Source organism: Narcine bancroftii, chromosome 3, assembly GCF_036971445.1.
Source record: "Narcine bancroftii isolate sNarBan1 chromosome 3, sNarBan1.hap1, whole genome shotgun sequence".
Lineage (NCBI taxonomy): Eukaryota > Metazoa > Chordata > Chondrichthyes > Torpediniformes > Narcinidae > Narcine > Narcine bancroftii.
In genome coordinates, this window is record NC_091471.1 from 283,014,914 (window position 1) to 283,032,787 (window position 17,874).

A 17,874-nucleotide genomic window follows, 5' to 3' on the forward strand; every position below is an offset into this window, starting at 1 on the left:
TTCTTGTGTGTGTGTGTGTGTGTGTGTGTGTGTGTGTGTGGGTGTGTGTGTGTGTGTGTGTGTGTGTGTGTGTGTGTGAGAGAGAGAGAGAGAGAAAGAGAGAGAGAGAGAGAGAGAGAGAGAGAGAGAGAGAGAGAGAGAGAGAAGGTGGTCAGTTCTACAGTAGCAGTTGAGGCTGGCAGCTTGTTGAATACCCCATTTTGAAGATGGGTTGTGAGTTCTGAGTTCAGCCTGTTCAAAACCCTTGTAGTCCTTACAAGAGGAAATGGCCAGCTAGACTGTTTCTCCTGAAATAAGAGGAACTCTTTGGTGGCCTGGAAGAAGAGGTTATTATGTGGAAAACACAAAAAGGGGTACGTTTCTTCGGCAAGACACTGAAATGACTGATTGGAGGAAATTGATTTGTGTGTGTCCAATGAGCAACAAATCTCTCTCTGAAATCAACAAGAGCCTTCCTGAGCGGTAACCATTTACCTTTAAGCACCAGAGCCTGGTGAAGATTCATAAATGTTAAATTCTGTGCACAGTATAAGAATTGCCTGATACCAATGAACGGAGAAGTGAGAAGTTAATGAGTGGACTGTGAAACAAAGAACTTTCCTGAACTTGTACACATTACATACACATGTTCTTAGAATTAGAAGGGGGTTAAGTTAGGTTAAGTTAATAGTAATAAGTTAAAGTTTGATCATGTTTTTATGTTTAAAGAAAATTAAAAGCAACTTTTGTTTAAGTAACTATTGTCTTGGTGAATTTCTATTGCTGTTGGGTTTTGGAGTCCTCTGGGATCGTGACAGTACACTTCCTCATTGCCATCTGTGATTCTGCCAACAACTGTTGTATATTTGTAGGTGGCATTTGAATTTTGCCTGGCCACACAGTCACGGGTGTGGAGCGAGTAGAGCAGTGGGCTTAGCACGCATCCTTGAAGAGCACCTGTGTTGATTGTCAGTGAGGAGCTGTTGTTACTGATACGCACTAACTGCGGTCTTCCGATGAGGAAGTCAAGGATCCAGTTGCAGAGGGAGGTGCAGAGGCCCAAGTTTTGAAGCTTGCTGACTGAGGAGAGGATGGTGTTGAAGGCTGAGTTGTTGTTGATGAAATGTAGCTGAATGTACGAGTTCCAGGTGATCCAGGGCTGAGGGGAGAGCCAGTGATTTTGTATCTGTTGTGGAGCGATTGTGGTGGTAGATGATTTGCAGAGGATCCAGATCTTTACATAGGTACAAGTTAATTCTGGCCATGACCAACTCAAAGCATTACATCACAGTAGATGTGAAAGCTACCAGGCATCAGGTAAAAGCAGAGGGGGCAGTGTTTGTGTCAACATCAATTCATCATGATGAACAGTCCTGCTCCCCCGACCTGGCGATCAAGTGTCGTCTATTCGATCTGCTGAGGGAGTTTGCTGCCATCATCCTGGCTGCTCTGTACCTTTCATCCCAGGCAAACATCAGACTAGCAATGGAGGGGCTGAGCTCAGCAACCATGAGACAGCATACTCTGACACCTTCTTGATCATTGTGGCAGACTTCAACAAGGCTAACCTGAGGAGGTCTCTATCAAACTATCACTAAAACATTACCTGAGAAACTAGAGCCCCTTTTCCAGTGGAGTCCCAGTGTCCCAGGATAAAAGTCCTTTGTGCCATTTCCACTGGGCCACCCTTGACTGGGACTCTAATTGTTTTTTTCACTGAACACACTCCTCCCCGAGACTGGAGTGTGCTACCGTCAACTGGAAACGGGTGACTTTCTGCTGTCCCTTTTCCACTGGTTTTATCAGCACGTCAGCAAACGCCAGGAATAGGAGTATGGGGAGAGGCCGTTAATCCTGGCGTGAAATGACGTAATTTGTTGCCGGCATTTGGACAGTGCTCCTTTTCCACTGGACCCTGCCCCAGTAAATACCCAGTTAATTCCTGGGACAGGGTGCCAGTGGCAAAAAGGATTTAGGGCAGGCAACACCCTCGACCACTGCCTCCTCTACCCTGAAGAATGCCTTCCAAGAGACTGATCACCTGGCTGCACTTCTACTCTTGGCATACAAGCAGAGACTGAGGACCACAGTACCAGTGGAAGTCTGGTTGAGGAGGCCGAGGAGCACCTACAGGACTAGACCGTATTCAAAGATTCATCTTCCAACTTGAATTAATATGTCACCAACTTCATCAAGACCTATGTGGATGAATGTGTGCCCATGCGCACATACTGGGAGTTCCCCAACCAGAAGTCGTAAATGAATCAAAAGTTATACAACCTACTGAGGATGAGGTCAATGCTGATTAAGTCCAATGATCTAGATCTCTACAGGAAGTCCAGGTATGACCTATGGAAGGCAGTCTCACCAGCAAAGAGGCAATTCTTGGGGAAGTGAGAGACGGAGACAGATACTCGCCAGCTGCGGCAGGGATTGCAGACCATTACACCTATAAGGTGAAGCCAAATGTCATAAATGGCTGTGATGCTTCATTACCCAATGAACTGAACACCATTTATACTGTATTCAACTGTATCATCGACAATCCCTGCAGAGGCTGACAACCTGTCTCTGAGGCCAAAATCAGAACATCCTTCAAGAGGTACCTGGCAGGACACTGAAAATCTGCGCCAATCAACTAGCCGGTCTGTTCATGGGCATTTTCAACCTCTCATTGCTGCAGTCAGAGGTTCCCACCTGCTTCAAAAGGGGATTGACCAACCCAGTGCCCGAAAAGAGTAGTCTGTGAGGCAGACACTGACAGCCCGAGATCATTTGCAGCCCCACTGCTGGAGCACAGTGAGGACAATCAGTCATAACACCCCCGCCCTCTCCCCAGCACTAGGCTTGATCAACCACTCTGCATTCTTCATCACTGATCTAACCAAGGGTCCGCTGGGGGAGGAGTCATCAGGGTTCAATGCAGGGGAGAGAGACTGGGTCCTCTGGAATTTGATTGATTTTTGAAGGGCTGAAGAAATCGGTGCAGTGGCTGTGGTTTGCATGGACCAGTCAGGCGGTGGACCACAGCAACCTTTTGTTGGTTGGAATGAATTTGAAGGACTGGGCTGGTGGGTAAGTGGGATTAGTAAATGTGAAGTGGACACAAATATTGACAAAGCTCTTCTGGGCCCTAGCAAAGTCTCCACATCCTGGATCTTTGAAACATCAATATATTCATCACCTATTGATTAGGATCAAAGCCACATTCCATTTCTTTCCACCCCAGGAGCTGGGGTGGGTGTTTCGCAGGTGTTTTCGCGGGAAGAGCGGGTTTTTTGCGGAAGATTCGGGCTTTTTTGCGGAAACAGCGGGTGTTTGTGCGGAAAAGAGCGGGATTTTTGCGGGGGGAGCGGGCGTTTTTTGCCGGAGGAGCGGTGCCTTTGCCCCGTTCTTGTTGCCGACCCTCGGGTCCAGTGACTGTGATCCTCGCCCGGCGACACCCCGCCTTCCTGGAAGCGGAGCGGCCGCGCCCTGTCCCTCCCTCCCTCCGCTGCCGGGCTGAGCCCCGCCGGCACACGGACTCTGGACCCTGCGCTGCCCATCGCGGCCGCCGCGCACCGCGACCACAGAAGCACCAGGTAAGGGGCTTGGGTTGCGGCCGCCCGGGACCCGGCGCTGGCTCTGCACCCTGTTGTACGGTCGGTCCGAACCGCGGGCGCGCACCCGCTGCGGTCCCTTGTCGGCTCCACTGATTATCACCGAGAACCAGCCCCAGCGCTCTCCCGGTCCCCGGCACCGTTTCCCGACTCGCCGGGTATTTGAAGCCGAACTTCAGCGCTCACTCTGTTGGCCAACACCGTAGCCAGTTCTCCCCGTGGCAGTGAACTTCCCAGAACCTGTAACGGGATAAGGATACCTTATCGTGACCGTTACCCTGCCATTGCCCAAGCCACGGGGCAAAGCAATGGGAGGAGGTGGGAGAAAGCCCTGCCCCGGCTGGATGGGGACGGGCAGGATCTGGTGGAGAATTCGTGTTCTCACACCCCAATCTTCATCCACCCTGCCAAGCTCCTGATACTTCATAACTTCCACCAGCTTCTAACAGGTTCCATCAGACAAACACTTCTTTCAGCGTTACAGATGACCACTCCCTCTGTGACCCTCTGTTCAGTCCTGACTAATCACTGTACAAGGGCAGGTGATACAGTAGATGATCTTGTCCCAGCCTCATCCCACCATTTGGGACCAGTCATCAATGCAGCCACATCCCACCATCTGGGACCAGTCATTATTGCAGCCCCATCCCACTATCTGGGACCAGTCATCATCGCAGCCCCATCCCACCATCTGGGGCCTAATTGTCATCATCTCAGCCCCATCCCACCATCTGGGGCCTAACTGTCCTTTCAGGGGGAAACAGTGATTCACCTGCACTTCGGCCAGTCCTGTGTGCTGCATTCAGAATTCACAATGTGGCCTCTGCTACGCCCGTGTAACCAAATGTGCCTGGGGTGATCCGTCTTTAGTCTGCAGGCCAGTCTGACTCCTCTTGCCTGCCACCTTCTTTCTCATCCCATTCATCCTCTTCCAGTCCTGTTGTAACAACAATGTATGCATGGGTTCCCGCTCATCACCCCCGACTGGACAGGCCTTCCTGATCTACTCTCCGACTTGGGGGTGGCATGGTGAGCACATCACTAGCGCTCGTGCCGCAGGTTCTAATCCACTGCCCGTGAGGAGTTTGTGCACTCTCCCTGTGTCTACACAAGTTTTCTTCAGGTGCTCTGGTTTCCTCCCACCTTCCAAAGACGTGGGGTTAGTGGGTTTATTAGTCACATGGGCGTATTTGGGCAGCGTGGGCTCATGGGTCAGAAGGGCCTGTTACCGTCCTGTCACCCTGATAGCTCACTCCGATCTGCGTGAGAACTGCTGCAACTCCTCCTGCGATGTTGGTGCAGGATTCTCCCTCTGTTAGCCCTGCTTGCCGAACATCTCACCTCGTTACCTATATATATAGTGCTCCATTAGTAACCCAGGCCACAGCAACCCCGGCTCCACTCTCACAGATATGCTATTGGTCCTATCCATCCCTCACCCCATGTTCTCCACCACTTTAAGCCAACCTTTTTCCAAGAATCCGTTTCTATGGCTGCTACTCAATCCATAGCTACCCAATTTGTTCAGTGTTGAGCATATTGTGTTTTATTCCAGATTTTCAGTATTAACAGTTATTTTGATCTACTCTCTCATTATATGATGTTTTGCCATTCTATTCATTGAAGCTCCCGTGCCGCACTTTGCTCAACTACCGTTGCTATATAAATGCAGGCTTGTTGTTGGTCTACCCTTCCCATGACGCTGGCTCTGACTGCATCTGCTGCGTATTGTCCAGCGGTTGGTGGTCAGTGCGGGCAGTGGGCCGAACAACTTGTTTCTGTGCCGTATTTCTCCATTCCTTTCCGGAGGTTAAGTAGGTACAGTAGTAGATGGGAATGTCACCACATCAGATTATCCGGATGGAGAGTTATCGTCGTGGATGAGTCAGATCTCATCGGCAACTTTGCCTCATTGCAGTAACCCAAGAAAGATAACTTGTCACAAACTCCTGAGGGAGTGCTGCCTTTGGTTGCCCACATCCCATGAAAGAACCAAAGCAATGGACCACTATTTGGAAAGAACCTAAAACATAGTCACAAAATGCATCACAGGCAGATAACCAAACCAAATATGGCACCAAGTCACACGGAGGCATTGGGACAGGTGTGCCAGAAGGTGTGTCCTGAGGAAGGAAGTGAGGGAAAGGCTTTGATGGGGTAAGTTTCTGGGTGACTGGGAATTTAGACGTGGTTGAGGATTAACTGGATGTGGTCAGGGTGTATTTTCTCCTGATGCCAAGGCTTCAATATGATGCAGCAGATTTGAAAGGACAGACCATTTCTCTGCACCATGAATGTGGGGAAGCTAAATGTGACCAAGACCACATTGGGGGAGGATATTGTTGTTAACGGTGCCAGACAAGTTGAGAAATGAAAGGAGGGCTCAATCTTGAAAGACGCCAGTAATATTAATTTAAAAAAAAACTCCTGCCCTTTCAAGCAACATACCTGCAGCAGCTCCCCAGTGAATATGCTGAAGTGATGTTGAAAAAGTCGCCAATTAAAGGAGGATCTGTGAAGCCCTGGACTCTATTACGGTGTAAAAGGCAGAAAATGAACCAATACGGGGATCGTTTTCACTTGTACAGAATAAAAAAGATAAATATGATGGGACTATGAAATAAATATTGCAGCTCTGTAAAACTTTGGTTAGACCACAGTTTCGTGTTTGGTTCTGGTCGCCTCATCGTGGAATGATCCGGACGCTTTAGAGAGGGTGCAGAGGAGATTCACCAGGAGAATGCCCGGATTGAAGATCGTGTCTTAAGAGGTAAGGGTAACAGAGCTAGGGCTTTTCTCTTTGGAGCAACAGAGGATGAGAGGAAACTTAATAGAGTTGCACAAGATGATCAGCGGCATAGAAAGAGCAGGGAGCCAGGGCGCAGTGGCCAATACCAGAGGACATCAGTTTAAGCTGAGGGGAGGAAAGTTTAAGGGAGATGTCAGAGCCAAGTTCTTTTACACAGAGAGTGTCTGGAATGTATTGTCGGGGGTGGTGGTGGAGGCCAGTACAATAGGGACATTTGAAAGACTCTTAGATAGGCACATGGATACAAGAAAAATAGAAGGTTATGGGTATGAGGTAGGGAAGGATTAGACTGTTGTGGAGTAGGTCTGTACAACATCATGTACTGATCGTGTACTGTTCTGGAATGTTCTCTGTTCTAAAAATAGAAAATGTTGGATATAATCAGCAGGTCAAGTAAACAATGGAGTGAACGTTTCAAGTGTGGGATCCCTCATCGGAACCAGGGAAGAGATAAGACAAGCTGGTGCTCAGTGGCAGGAAGGGTGTGGGAGGGAGTGCTACTGGAAGGGTGAAACTGGGGAGTTAATGCAGCAGTTGGGATCAGGTTCTGCCTCGGTCTGCCCTGTCGTGAATCCTGGGAGGATGCTGGAAAGGGTGGGGGGGGACGACGACAAGGGGAGTTAGTGCCTGCTGGGGACTTCTACTGGGGCTGGTGGAAAGTTGGGCTGTAATCCAGGGAGTGTTGGTCTCTCCTTACCTGTTGCCTTGTGCTGGTCACGTAAGGTACAGAGAAGTCATGAGCAGCAAACCTCAGCCTGGGTAAATACCTTGAGGCTGGCACTGTGTTGGCTGAGATTGCTGACAGCTCTTCATTCACCAATGAGCGGGGAAATGAAAGGGCTCGCTATTTCTCTTGTTGATCAAGTTTTTTCAGGAAACAGCCAGTGAGCTGCTTTGAAAACACAGTCACTCTCCTGCAGTGAACTGCACATGCACAGCCGTGACCTTGTGGGACACCCTGCTCCTTCATTCATCATCCTCCTAGTACATCCATTTCCACACACCCTCCCACACCTCTTCCCCTTCACTTTGACACACGTCCCCGATCATATTACAGGAATGGATCCCCTTCATTAACCCACCTTAACCCTCCATCTGATCTCCTGCAAACCCTCATTGGTCCCAGGAGAACAACCTGAATGTTTCTAGTGAAATTCAGATCCTATCCTGCATTCCTTTTTATCCAGTGGTGCTGTTTCTCAGGGAAATGTATATTGGTTGCAGATTATGATAAATTTCATTCATCATTGTTTATTTACCCCAGTACCTTTTGATCTAACTTCCAAATCCGCCTCAGCCAATTGGATGGCATAGAAATTGGTGGGCTGAATGGCCTGCTTGTTAACTCACTCCATTGACTACTGTGCTGTTATAACTGCATTTGCTCCAAAGATTCTGAATTCAAACAACCGTGGAAATGCCTGTAATTCTGACTGAGATCAGCCCCAACCTGCCAATACCTGCACCTGTGATATACAAGTATGTATGTATACAGAGTGTTGACAGTGATGCTGGGCCACAGGGGATGGTGTTGTTATGGAGTCATACATGCAGTACGGAAGCAGGCCTTTCAGTCCAACTTGTCCATGCCGACCAAAATGTCCCACCCACTCTCGTCCCACCTGCCAGCTTTTGGCCCATATTTCTCTAAACCCATCCTATCCATGGGTCCTTCCAAATATTTCTTAAACCTTGCAATACTAGTACCAACCTCAACCACCTCCTCCATCAGTCCCTTCCATACACCACCACTCAGTGTAAAATAAGTTAAATCTCTCTCCCTGAACCTTAAACACATGTCCCCTGATTAACGATTCCCCGACTCTGAGCAAAAGACTCTGCATTCACCCGATCTTTTCCTCATGATTTTGTACCCCTCTATGTACCCTATCACACTTCATCCTCCTGGGCTTCAAGAATGAAAGCCCCAGCCTCTCCCTGTAGCTCAGGCACCCGAGTCCTGGTACCATCCTCGTCAATCTTCTCTGCTCCCTCTCCGGTTTCACAACATCTTTCCTGTCGCACGGTGACCAAAACTGAACACAATGCTCCAAATGGAGTCTCACCAACGTCTGTGCTCGATATTCTGACTGATGAAGGCCAATGTGCCTTTTTGATCACCCTATCTACCTGTGACACCACTTTCATGATACTATGTACCTGCACTCCTGGATCCCTCTGCTCTATAACACTCCTCTGGCCCCTACCATTCACTGTGTAGGTCCTACCCTCATTAAACCTCCTAAAATGCAGCACCTCGCATTTCACTGATGAAATTCCATCAACCATTCCCCTGCCCAACTGATCAAGATCCTGTTGCAATTTTTCGCAACTATCTTTACTACCAATACCAAACATTTCAGTGTCATCTGTTGACTTGCTAATCGGGCCATGTACGCTTTCATATAAATGGTTGATACAAATGACAAACAACCAATGGGCCCAGCACCGAGCCCTAAGACACACCACCAGTCATGGGCCTCCAGTCTGAAAAACAACCTTCCCCCATCACCCTCTACCATGCAGCCAATATTCTATCCATTCTGCTATCTCATTTTGGACCCCATGTGATCTAACCTTCCAGACCAGTCATCCATGCAGAACTCTATGGAATGTGCCTTGCTGAAATCCATATGTACAGCATCTATATCTCTGCCAGCATCAACCTTCGTCATCTTCAGAAAAGGTGTGGCCTCACTACCGTTTTGTATTGCCAACAGGACAACCCAACACTTGTATCCCACAGCCCAAATGATGAAAGCAAGCACCCCAAACACTTCTCTGTCTGCCATCTTTAGAGCTATGTACTTGTATTCCTGTCCCTCGGCTCCATAACAGTCTTTGGGGCACTGCTGTTGACAGAGTAGGCCCTGCCATGTTTCAGCCAAGTACTACCATCTGACCTCAATCCTGGGGCAAACCCAGGTAGCCTTCTGCGCCGTCCATTGTAGCATGTGTTTTTGTCATTAGTAAATTTACTCACCTTGCACAAACATCCAAATCGTGTATGTATATTACAAAAGGCAGAGGTTCTGGTACCGAAACCCTTAGGGACTCCACTGGTCACTTGCTCCAGTCTGCAAAAACTGCCCTCTGCAGCCCTTTTCAGACTTTGATCACTGAGCCAATTCTTCAAATCGGTTGACTAGTTGGTCTTCCAGAAAATAAAACATACCATGTGAGACCTTATCAAATACTTTGCTACTAAAATCCATATAAATAACATCAACTAGCTTGCCCTTGTCTGTGCCTCTACAAAAAAGAAATGCTGGTTACCTTATTTTACCACTGGGCATCCAAATATTGACAGATTCTATCTGTCACATTCCTCTGCAGTAGTTTTCCTATCACTGACGTCAGACTGACAGGTCCATAGTTACCCGGATTATCCTTACAGCCCTTTTTTTTAAATAATAGCACCATATGTGGCATCCTCCTCTCCTTCAGAACTTCTCCTGTCTTTTATTGATGAGTTAAAAATGTCTGCCAGGGCCACAACAATTTCCTTCCTACCTTTCCGCAATGTTCTGGGATGGTTCCTGATCTGGACTTGGATTTAACCACCTAGGCACTGCTATCACTGATCTATGCCCCAGGCGATCTTTGGTTACCTCCCCCCCCCACCCCCCTGTCCTGCTCCACAGTAATCACAAAATTGTAGCATTCGCGCTACGGAGCCAATAACGAGACCAGCAGTCAACAGGTTCGTTCCAGAATTCACTGCTTTATTGTTGGCTCACTGTTCCTGCCGCTAGGAACGGGAAGTTGCGTCGCTGACTGGCACCTATTCATACCGCGCTTATGGGCCCTTTCCTTTCCATCTTGGTTATAGGCTGATCCGACTGCATGCACGATACAATTGGAGTCTGAACGCATTGGCCGCACAAAATCTTAAATTGAGTTCTTTCCCATCTCCTCTGATGAAGTTGTCTCAGTGGGACCAGGCAGAATGATAGTTCAGCCCAGACTAGAGGGGCCGAAGGGGCTGTTCTGTGCTGTAATTTTCTATGGTGAATGATTGGAACTGGATCAACAAAAACAAACAAATGAGAGACCCGACAGGAGCTTTGAAACTATAAGAAATGAGGGGACAGAAAATTTCGCGCCAGGACAACATGAAGAAAAATGTTAAAGCATTTTTGTGAGAATTAATGTGAAGAGCAAAAGGGTAATCGGGTTAACGAGCACAAGGGGCCCTGCTGAGTGTGGGGCCAGAGGACGTGGCCAAACTGTTAACTGAATACTGTTACCTGTATTAAGAGAAGGACACGGTCAGTGGAGAATCAGAGGGAAAATTCCAGAACGCGGTGTCACTAAAACAGATATTACAAAGTAATACCAGGAGAGATGGCAGGAGGTTTCTGGGTCTGTGATGCAGATTTTTAAATCTGTTTTGGCCATCAATTAAGCCACCTTTATTCAGAATCAGACTTTATTGTCATGAACAAGTCACAACTGTTTTGCGGCTGCATCGCAGGGCAACATCTGTATAAACCGCCTTACAAAAATAAAATAGAATACAAAAAGTCAAAGTGAGGCAGTGTCTTTGGTTCATTGCTCATTCAGAGGGGAAGCTGCTGACCTTGTGCCGCTGAGTGCTCGTCTTTAGGCTCCTGTACCTTTTCCTCAGTGGTAGCAGTGTGAAGAGGGCATGGCCTGGGTGGTGGTGGGGGTTGTCTTTGAGGACAGAGGCTGCTTTCTTAAGACACCGCCAAGTCAAGTCACCTTTATTTGTCGTTCAAACCATAACTACTAATGCAGTGCACACTAAAGACGAGATTGCGTTTCTCTAGGACCATGGAACAAATTTACATAAATAGGAGTCAAATAGTAGGAGTCACGTGATGGAGTAGTGGCCGGTCGGGGAACTCCAGCCCTCTCCAGAAAAGTTTAAAAAAGATAGAGAAAAAGCAAAGGCACAAATTTAAAAACCAAAACAAAGTGAAAGTAAAAGTGTGAAGAAAATGGCAGCGAAGAAAGAAAAAGCAAAAACAACGGGAAGAAAAGAAGAAGGAAAGACGTCGGAAGAAGAAGGTGAAGGCCTTACCTGTCCGAAGAGGCCCGCCGCGGAGAGAGAAGCCCGCTCCCACAGGTCAGTGGAGGTCCCGGGCTCGGGACTACAAAAATGGCTCGCAGAGCCGAGTAAAAGTGTGCGATGCGCATGAAAAAAAACACACTGACGGGAGGGGGGAACAGCTGCGGAGTCGATCTCCACAGCTGAGAGAGACACCTGCAGCACAGCAGCAGATGCAGAACACAGACAATAATGACAACAAGAAAAAAGAGGGTAAAAAGAAAACAAGGAAACAACAGATGGTCAACCCAGAGGAAGAAGAAGAAGAAGAACAGAAAGAAGTGGAAGAAGAAGAGAAAGGCAAGACAATGGATGTAGCTTTTTTTAAAGAATATATGGAATCAGTGAAAGAATGGCAATTACAAGAATTTGATGAGATAAAAAGAAGAATTAAGAATGCAGAAGAAAGAATGAATAAAATGGAAGTGGCCATATCAGAATTGGCAAAAAGAGTGGAAAATATGGAAAAAATGAGAAACATTTGTAGATATGGAAGTAAAAGACTTAAAAGAGAAATTAGAAGAATCTAATAAAAAAGCTAAAGAAGCACAGGAGCTGTTAGCTCAGAAGATAGATATAATAGAAAACTATAATAGAAGAAATAATATAAAGATAATGGGCCTTAAGGAAGATGAAGAAGGCAAGAATATGAGAGAATTTATAAAAGATTGGATCCCCAGGGTCTTGGGAAGACCAGAATTACAGGAAGAAATGGAAATAGAGAGGGCACATAGAACTTTAGCCCCGAAACCACAACCGCAGCAAAAGCCAAGATCCATTTTAGTAAAATTCTTAAGATATACAACAAGAGAAAATATATTGGAGAAAGCAATGAAGAAAGTAAGAGAGGACAAAAAGCCACTGGAATATAAAGGTCAAAAATTTTTTTTCTATCCAGACATAAGTTTTGAACTCCTGAAGAAAAGGAAGGAGTTCAATACAGCGAAAACGATCTTATGGAAAAAAGGATATAAATTTATGTTAAGGTAGCCAGCGGTACTTAAAATAATTATTCCAGGGCAACAAAACAGACTATTCTCGGATCCAGAGGAAGCAAGGAAATTTGCAGAACAACTACAAAACAAGCAGAGAGATGAAGACATGTAATAAGAGTAAAAATGACCACGATCTATATGTATGTGTGTAAAGGGATGTATGTGTGTATATATATATATAGTGTGCATACATGAATGTATCCGTATTTAGAGGAAAATATATAGAGTATAGACAAGAATTAATAAGGGAGGGAAATGGAATAGAGGGAATAAGGAGGGAATTAAAAGAGTGACCTTTGTTACATATGAAAATTGAAATCTTTTCTGGGGGGGCTGGGTGGAGAGGAGTTACGGTCACTGCAAAATCAGCTGACGTTTGCGAGTGAATTCGCAAATCCAAATGGAGAGGGGAGATGTGGTTGTCCGACAAGGGATAAAGGACAACTCAGGAGGGGGAGGGGAGAATGGGGTTAAAGAAGTTTTAAATAGGAGAATAGGGAAAATGTTTGATGTTTTAGAAATGTTGTGTTATAAAGTGTTCAAAACAAGAAAGCAGAAATGGATAAGAAGGAAAGGTAATGATGGAGAAACGGAAAGGGAAGATAAACAAAGTATAAAATGGCTACGCTGAACTATATGACTTTAAATATTAACGGAATACATAACCAAATTAAAAGGAAGAAACTGCTAAATTTACTGAAAAAAGAAAAAATTGATATAGCATTTGTGCAATAAACACATTTAACTGAATTGGAGCACAAGAAATTAAAGAGAGATTGGGTAGGACACGTAACAGCAGCATCGTATAATTCAAAAGCAAGAGGAGTAGCTATATTAATTAGTAAAAATGTGCCAATTAAAATAGAAGAGGAAATAATAGATCCAGCAGGGAGATATGTAATGATAAAATGTCAGATATATTCGGAGTTTTGGAATCTACTCAATGTATATTCACCTAACGAAGAAGATCAAAAGTTTATGCAAGATATTTTTTTGAAGATAGTAGATATGCAAGGGAACATATTAATAGGAGGGGATTTCAACCTGAATTTGGATTCAAATATGGACAAAACTGGGAAAAAAATTAACAGAAAGAACAAAGTAACCAAATTTATAATTAAATCGATGGAAGAAATGCAACTTTTGGATATATGGAGGAAACAACACCCAAAGGAAAAGGAATATTCATATTACTCGGCTAGACATAAAACATACTCAAGAATAGACCTATTTTTGTTATCAGCTCGTATGCAAGATAGAGTAAGAAAAACAGAATATAAAGCTAGAATATTATCGGACCATTCACCCTTAATATTGACAATAAAGTTAGAGGACATCCCTCCAAGAATGTATAGATGGAGATTAAACTCCATGTTACTCAAAAGGCAGGATTTTAGAGAATTCATTGAAAGACAAATTAAAATGTATTTTGAAATAAACACGGAATCAGTGAAAGATAAGTTTATACTATGGGATGCAATGAAAGCGTTCATTAGAGGGCAAATAATAAGTTATGTAACCAAGATGAAGAAGGACTATTATCAGGAAACAGAGCAGTTGGAAAGGGAAATAGTAAATATAGAAAAAGAATTAGCAATGAAGGAAGATACAACTAAAAGAATAGAATTGGCAGATAAAAAAATAAAATATGAAACACTACAAACATATAAGGTGGAGAAGAACATAATGAAGACAAAACAGAAATATTATGAACTAGGGGAAAAAACGCACAAAATTCTAGCATGGCAGCTTAAGACAGAACAGGCTAAGAAAATGGTATTGGCATCAAGGAAAAAAGACAAACAAATCACATATAATCTAAAGGAGATCAAGGAAAACTTTAGAGAATTCTATGAACAATTATACCAAAATGAAAACGAAGGGAAAGAAGGGAAAATAGATGAATTTCTAACTAAAATTGAACTACCAAAACTACAAATAGAGGAACAAAATAAATTAACAGAACCATTTGGAATAGTAGAAATACAAGAGATAATAAAAAAATTACCAAATAATAAAACACCAGGAGAGGATTGATTCCCAATAGAATTCTATAAAACATTTAAAGATTTATTAATTCCTCCCCTCCTGGAAGTAATCAACCACATTGATAAAACACAAAGCTTACCAGATTCATGTAAAACAGCAATAATTACAGTAATACTAAAGCAAGGGAAAGATCCACTCGCACCAGCGTCATATAGACCAATATCATTACTTAACACAGATTATAAGATAATAGCTAAACTATTAGCAAACAGATTAGCAGAGTATGTACCGAAAATGGTAAATCTAGACCAAACTGGATTTATTAAAAAAAGACGCACAACAGACAATATTTGTAAATTTATTAACTTAATTCATGCAGTAGAAGGGAGTAAAGCGCCAACAGTAGCAGTTGCTTTAGATGCAGAGAAGGCCTTTCACAGTGTAGAATGGAATTATTTATTCACAGTATTGCAAAAATTCAGTTTACCGGAGAAGTATATTAATTGGATTAAAGCATTATATAAGGGACCATTGGCGAAAGTGACAGTAAATGGATATATATCAAAGCAATTTAACTTAAGCAGGTCAACACGGCAGGGATGCCCACTATCACCCTTATTGTTTGCGTTAGCTATAGAACCACTAGCAGAATTGATAAGAACAGAAAATAATATAAAAGGGATAAAAATAAAAGACAAGGAATATAAAATCAGTTTATTTGCGGATGATGTTGTAGTATACTTAACAGAACCAGAACTATCAATAAAAGAATTATATAAGAAATTGAAGGAATATGGAGAAGTGTCGGGTTACAAGATTAACGTAAATAAAAGTGAAGCAATGCCTATGAATAATGCGGATTTCTCAAAATTTAAGAAGGAATCACCATTCAGATGGCAAATGCAAGCAATAAGATACCTAGGTATACAAATAAATAAAAATCTCGGCCAACCATATAAACTCAATTATTATCCACTAATGAAAAAATTACAGGATGATTTAGAGCATTGGAAAGATTTACCACTAACACTAATAGGAAGGATAAACTGTATTAAAATGAACATTTTTCCAAGGATATTATACCTATTTCAGGCATTGCCAATACACCTGACAGAGAAATTCTTCAAGGAGTTAAAGAAAATAATAAGGAAATTTTTATGGAAAGGGGAAAACCGAGGATAGCACTAGATAAATTAACAGAATGGTATAAACAAGGAGGCTTACAACTGCCAAACTTTAAAAAGTATTATAGAGCCGCACAATTAAGATACCTATCAGATTTTTATCAAACAAGGGAAAAGCCAGATTGGACTAGATTAGAATTAGATAAAATAGGGGAAAAGATACCTGAACACATATTATATAAATGGGATGAAAAATTGGTACAACATAGAAGTTCTCCAGTATTACATCATCTACTCAATATTTGGAAGAAGGTTCATGTAGAAAGAAATAAAACAAATTATCAATTACCAAAACTAATATTGACGCAAAATAAGTTACTCCCTTTTACAATAGATAAACTTTCCTTTAGAGAATGGGAGAAAAAAGGGATCAAAAGAATAGAAAATTGATTTTCAGGTAATAGATTATTATCCTTTGAACAAATGAAAGATAAATACAATATAACTCAAGATACAGTGCTGGCATATTACCAATTGAGATCCTACTTGAAGGACAAATTAGGAAGCAGTCTGAGGTTACCAGAGGGAAGTAACTTTGAATATGTGATTACAGATTCAATGATAATCAAAAGATTTATAACAAATATGTATATTAAACTACAAGAAAAGGAGAATGAGGAAACAAATGGTAAAACTAAACAAAAATGGGAACAAGATTTAAATATAAAGATAAAAAATGAAACATGGGAGAAGTTATGTTCTGGAACGATGAGAAATACAATAAATACGAGGTTACGTATGATACAATATAACTGGATACACAGGCTATACATTACACCTCAAAAGTTAAATAAATGGGACCCAACAGTATCTGATAGATGTTTTCGATGTAAAAAAGAAATGGGAACAACAATTCATGCAATCTGGACATGTGAGAAAGTAGAAAAATTTTGGGAAGATCTAAACCAAATATTAAATAAAATTACAGAAAACAATATACCAAAGAATTCAGAGATCTTCCTCCTAAGTAACATAAAAAACAAAGAATTTGGAATTGATTTGGAGGATGGACAAAAAAGATTTGTTAAGATAGCTCTAGCCGTAGCAAAAAAATGTATTATGTCAACATGGAAATCGGAAGATAATTTGAAAATACAACAATGGTATATAGAAATGAATAAATGTATTCCATTAGAAAAAATAACATATAGTTTAAGAAATAATATTGAAATATTTGAACAAATATGGGAGCCTTACATGAAACATAATAGCGAAAACCTACCGGGGACATTCACTACCTAAATTAACGAAAGGAGAAGGAAATGAAAAGAATTGACTCAGTGGAATTTCTTGTTTATTTTTATTGAATGACAACATTGTTTGACTGGTTTAATGTATCCTAGATTTTGTACTTTAAATGGACGGGAGGGGGGAGGTAGGGAGGGTGGGATGGGAGGAGGGAGGGGGGGAGAAAATGGCACTGTATATATTTGAAAAGGAAAAAGTATGTATCATGGTTAATGTGGTTTATGGTGTGAAAAAAAAAAATAAAAAAAAAAAATAGGAGTCAAATATTAAAACATAATTCAATAAAAACCATGATATACTTGTATGCTCTAGGAATTGAGGAGCCTGATGGCTTAGGGGAGAAAACTGTTGCACATTCTGGACATGTGGGCCCGAATTCTATGGTTACCTCCTTCCAGATTCCAGAAGAGAGAAAAGTTTACAAGAGGGGTGTGAAAAGTCCTTTACAATATTGTTTGCCTTCCGCCTGCATCGTGTCTTGTAAATGTCCGTCATTGTAGGAAGTGACCCCCCCCCCCCCCCATTTTATCTTCTCCACTGACTTCACGATCCTCTGCAGGGTCTTTCGGTCTGAGATGGTGCAGTTTCCAAACAAGGCGGCGATGCAATTACTCAGAATACTCTGAATAGAATGTAGTGAGGTGAGGATGGAGGGTGGGGAGATGAACTTTCCTCAGCCTTCGCAGGAAGTAGGGGTGCTGCTGGGCCTTCTTGGCTATGGAGCTGGTGTTGAGGGACCAGGTGAGATTCTTCGCCAAGTGCACTCCAAAGAATTTGGTACTCTTGACTACCTCCACGGTGGAGCTGTCACTGATCAGTGGAGAGTGATTTTCCTCCAGGCCCACCTGAAGTTGACAACCATCTCTTTTGTTTTATTAATGTTCAGATGCAGGCTGTTGGCTCCGTTAGTGACTGCACCTCATCTTTCTACGCTCGTTCTTGCTGATAAGGCCCACCATGGTCAAGTCATCAGCAAATGATGATATAGTTCGACCTG

At 43.1% G+C, this 17,874-nt stretch overlaps 1 protein-coding gene across 1 annotated transcript in view; it reads left to right on the forward strand.

Moving 5' to 3' along the window:
* The first annotated feature begins 3,028 nt into the window (after positions 1-3,028).
* The window catches only part of LOC138756834 (mitotic interactor and substrate of PLK1-like), a 35,843-nt gene continuing 20,997 nt past the window's right edge, over positions 3,029-17,874 (forward strand). Inside the window, exons 1-2 of the mRNA XM_069923225.1 lie at positions 3,029-3,050; positions 3,175-3,560. Coding sequence (XP_069779326.1) covers positions 3,029-3,050; positions 3,175-3,560 — 408 coding nt within the window. The remainder of the gene's footprint in view (positions 3,051-3,174; positions 3,561-17,874) is intronic.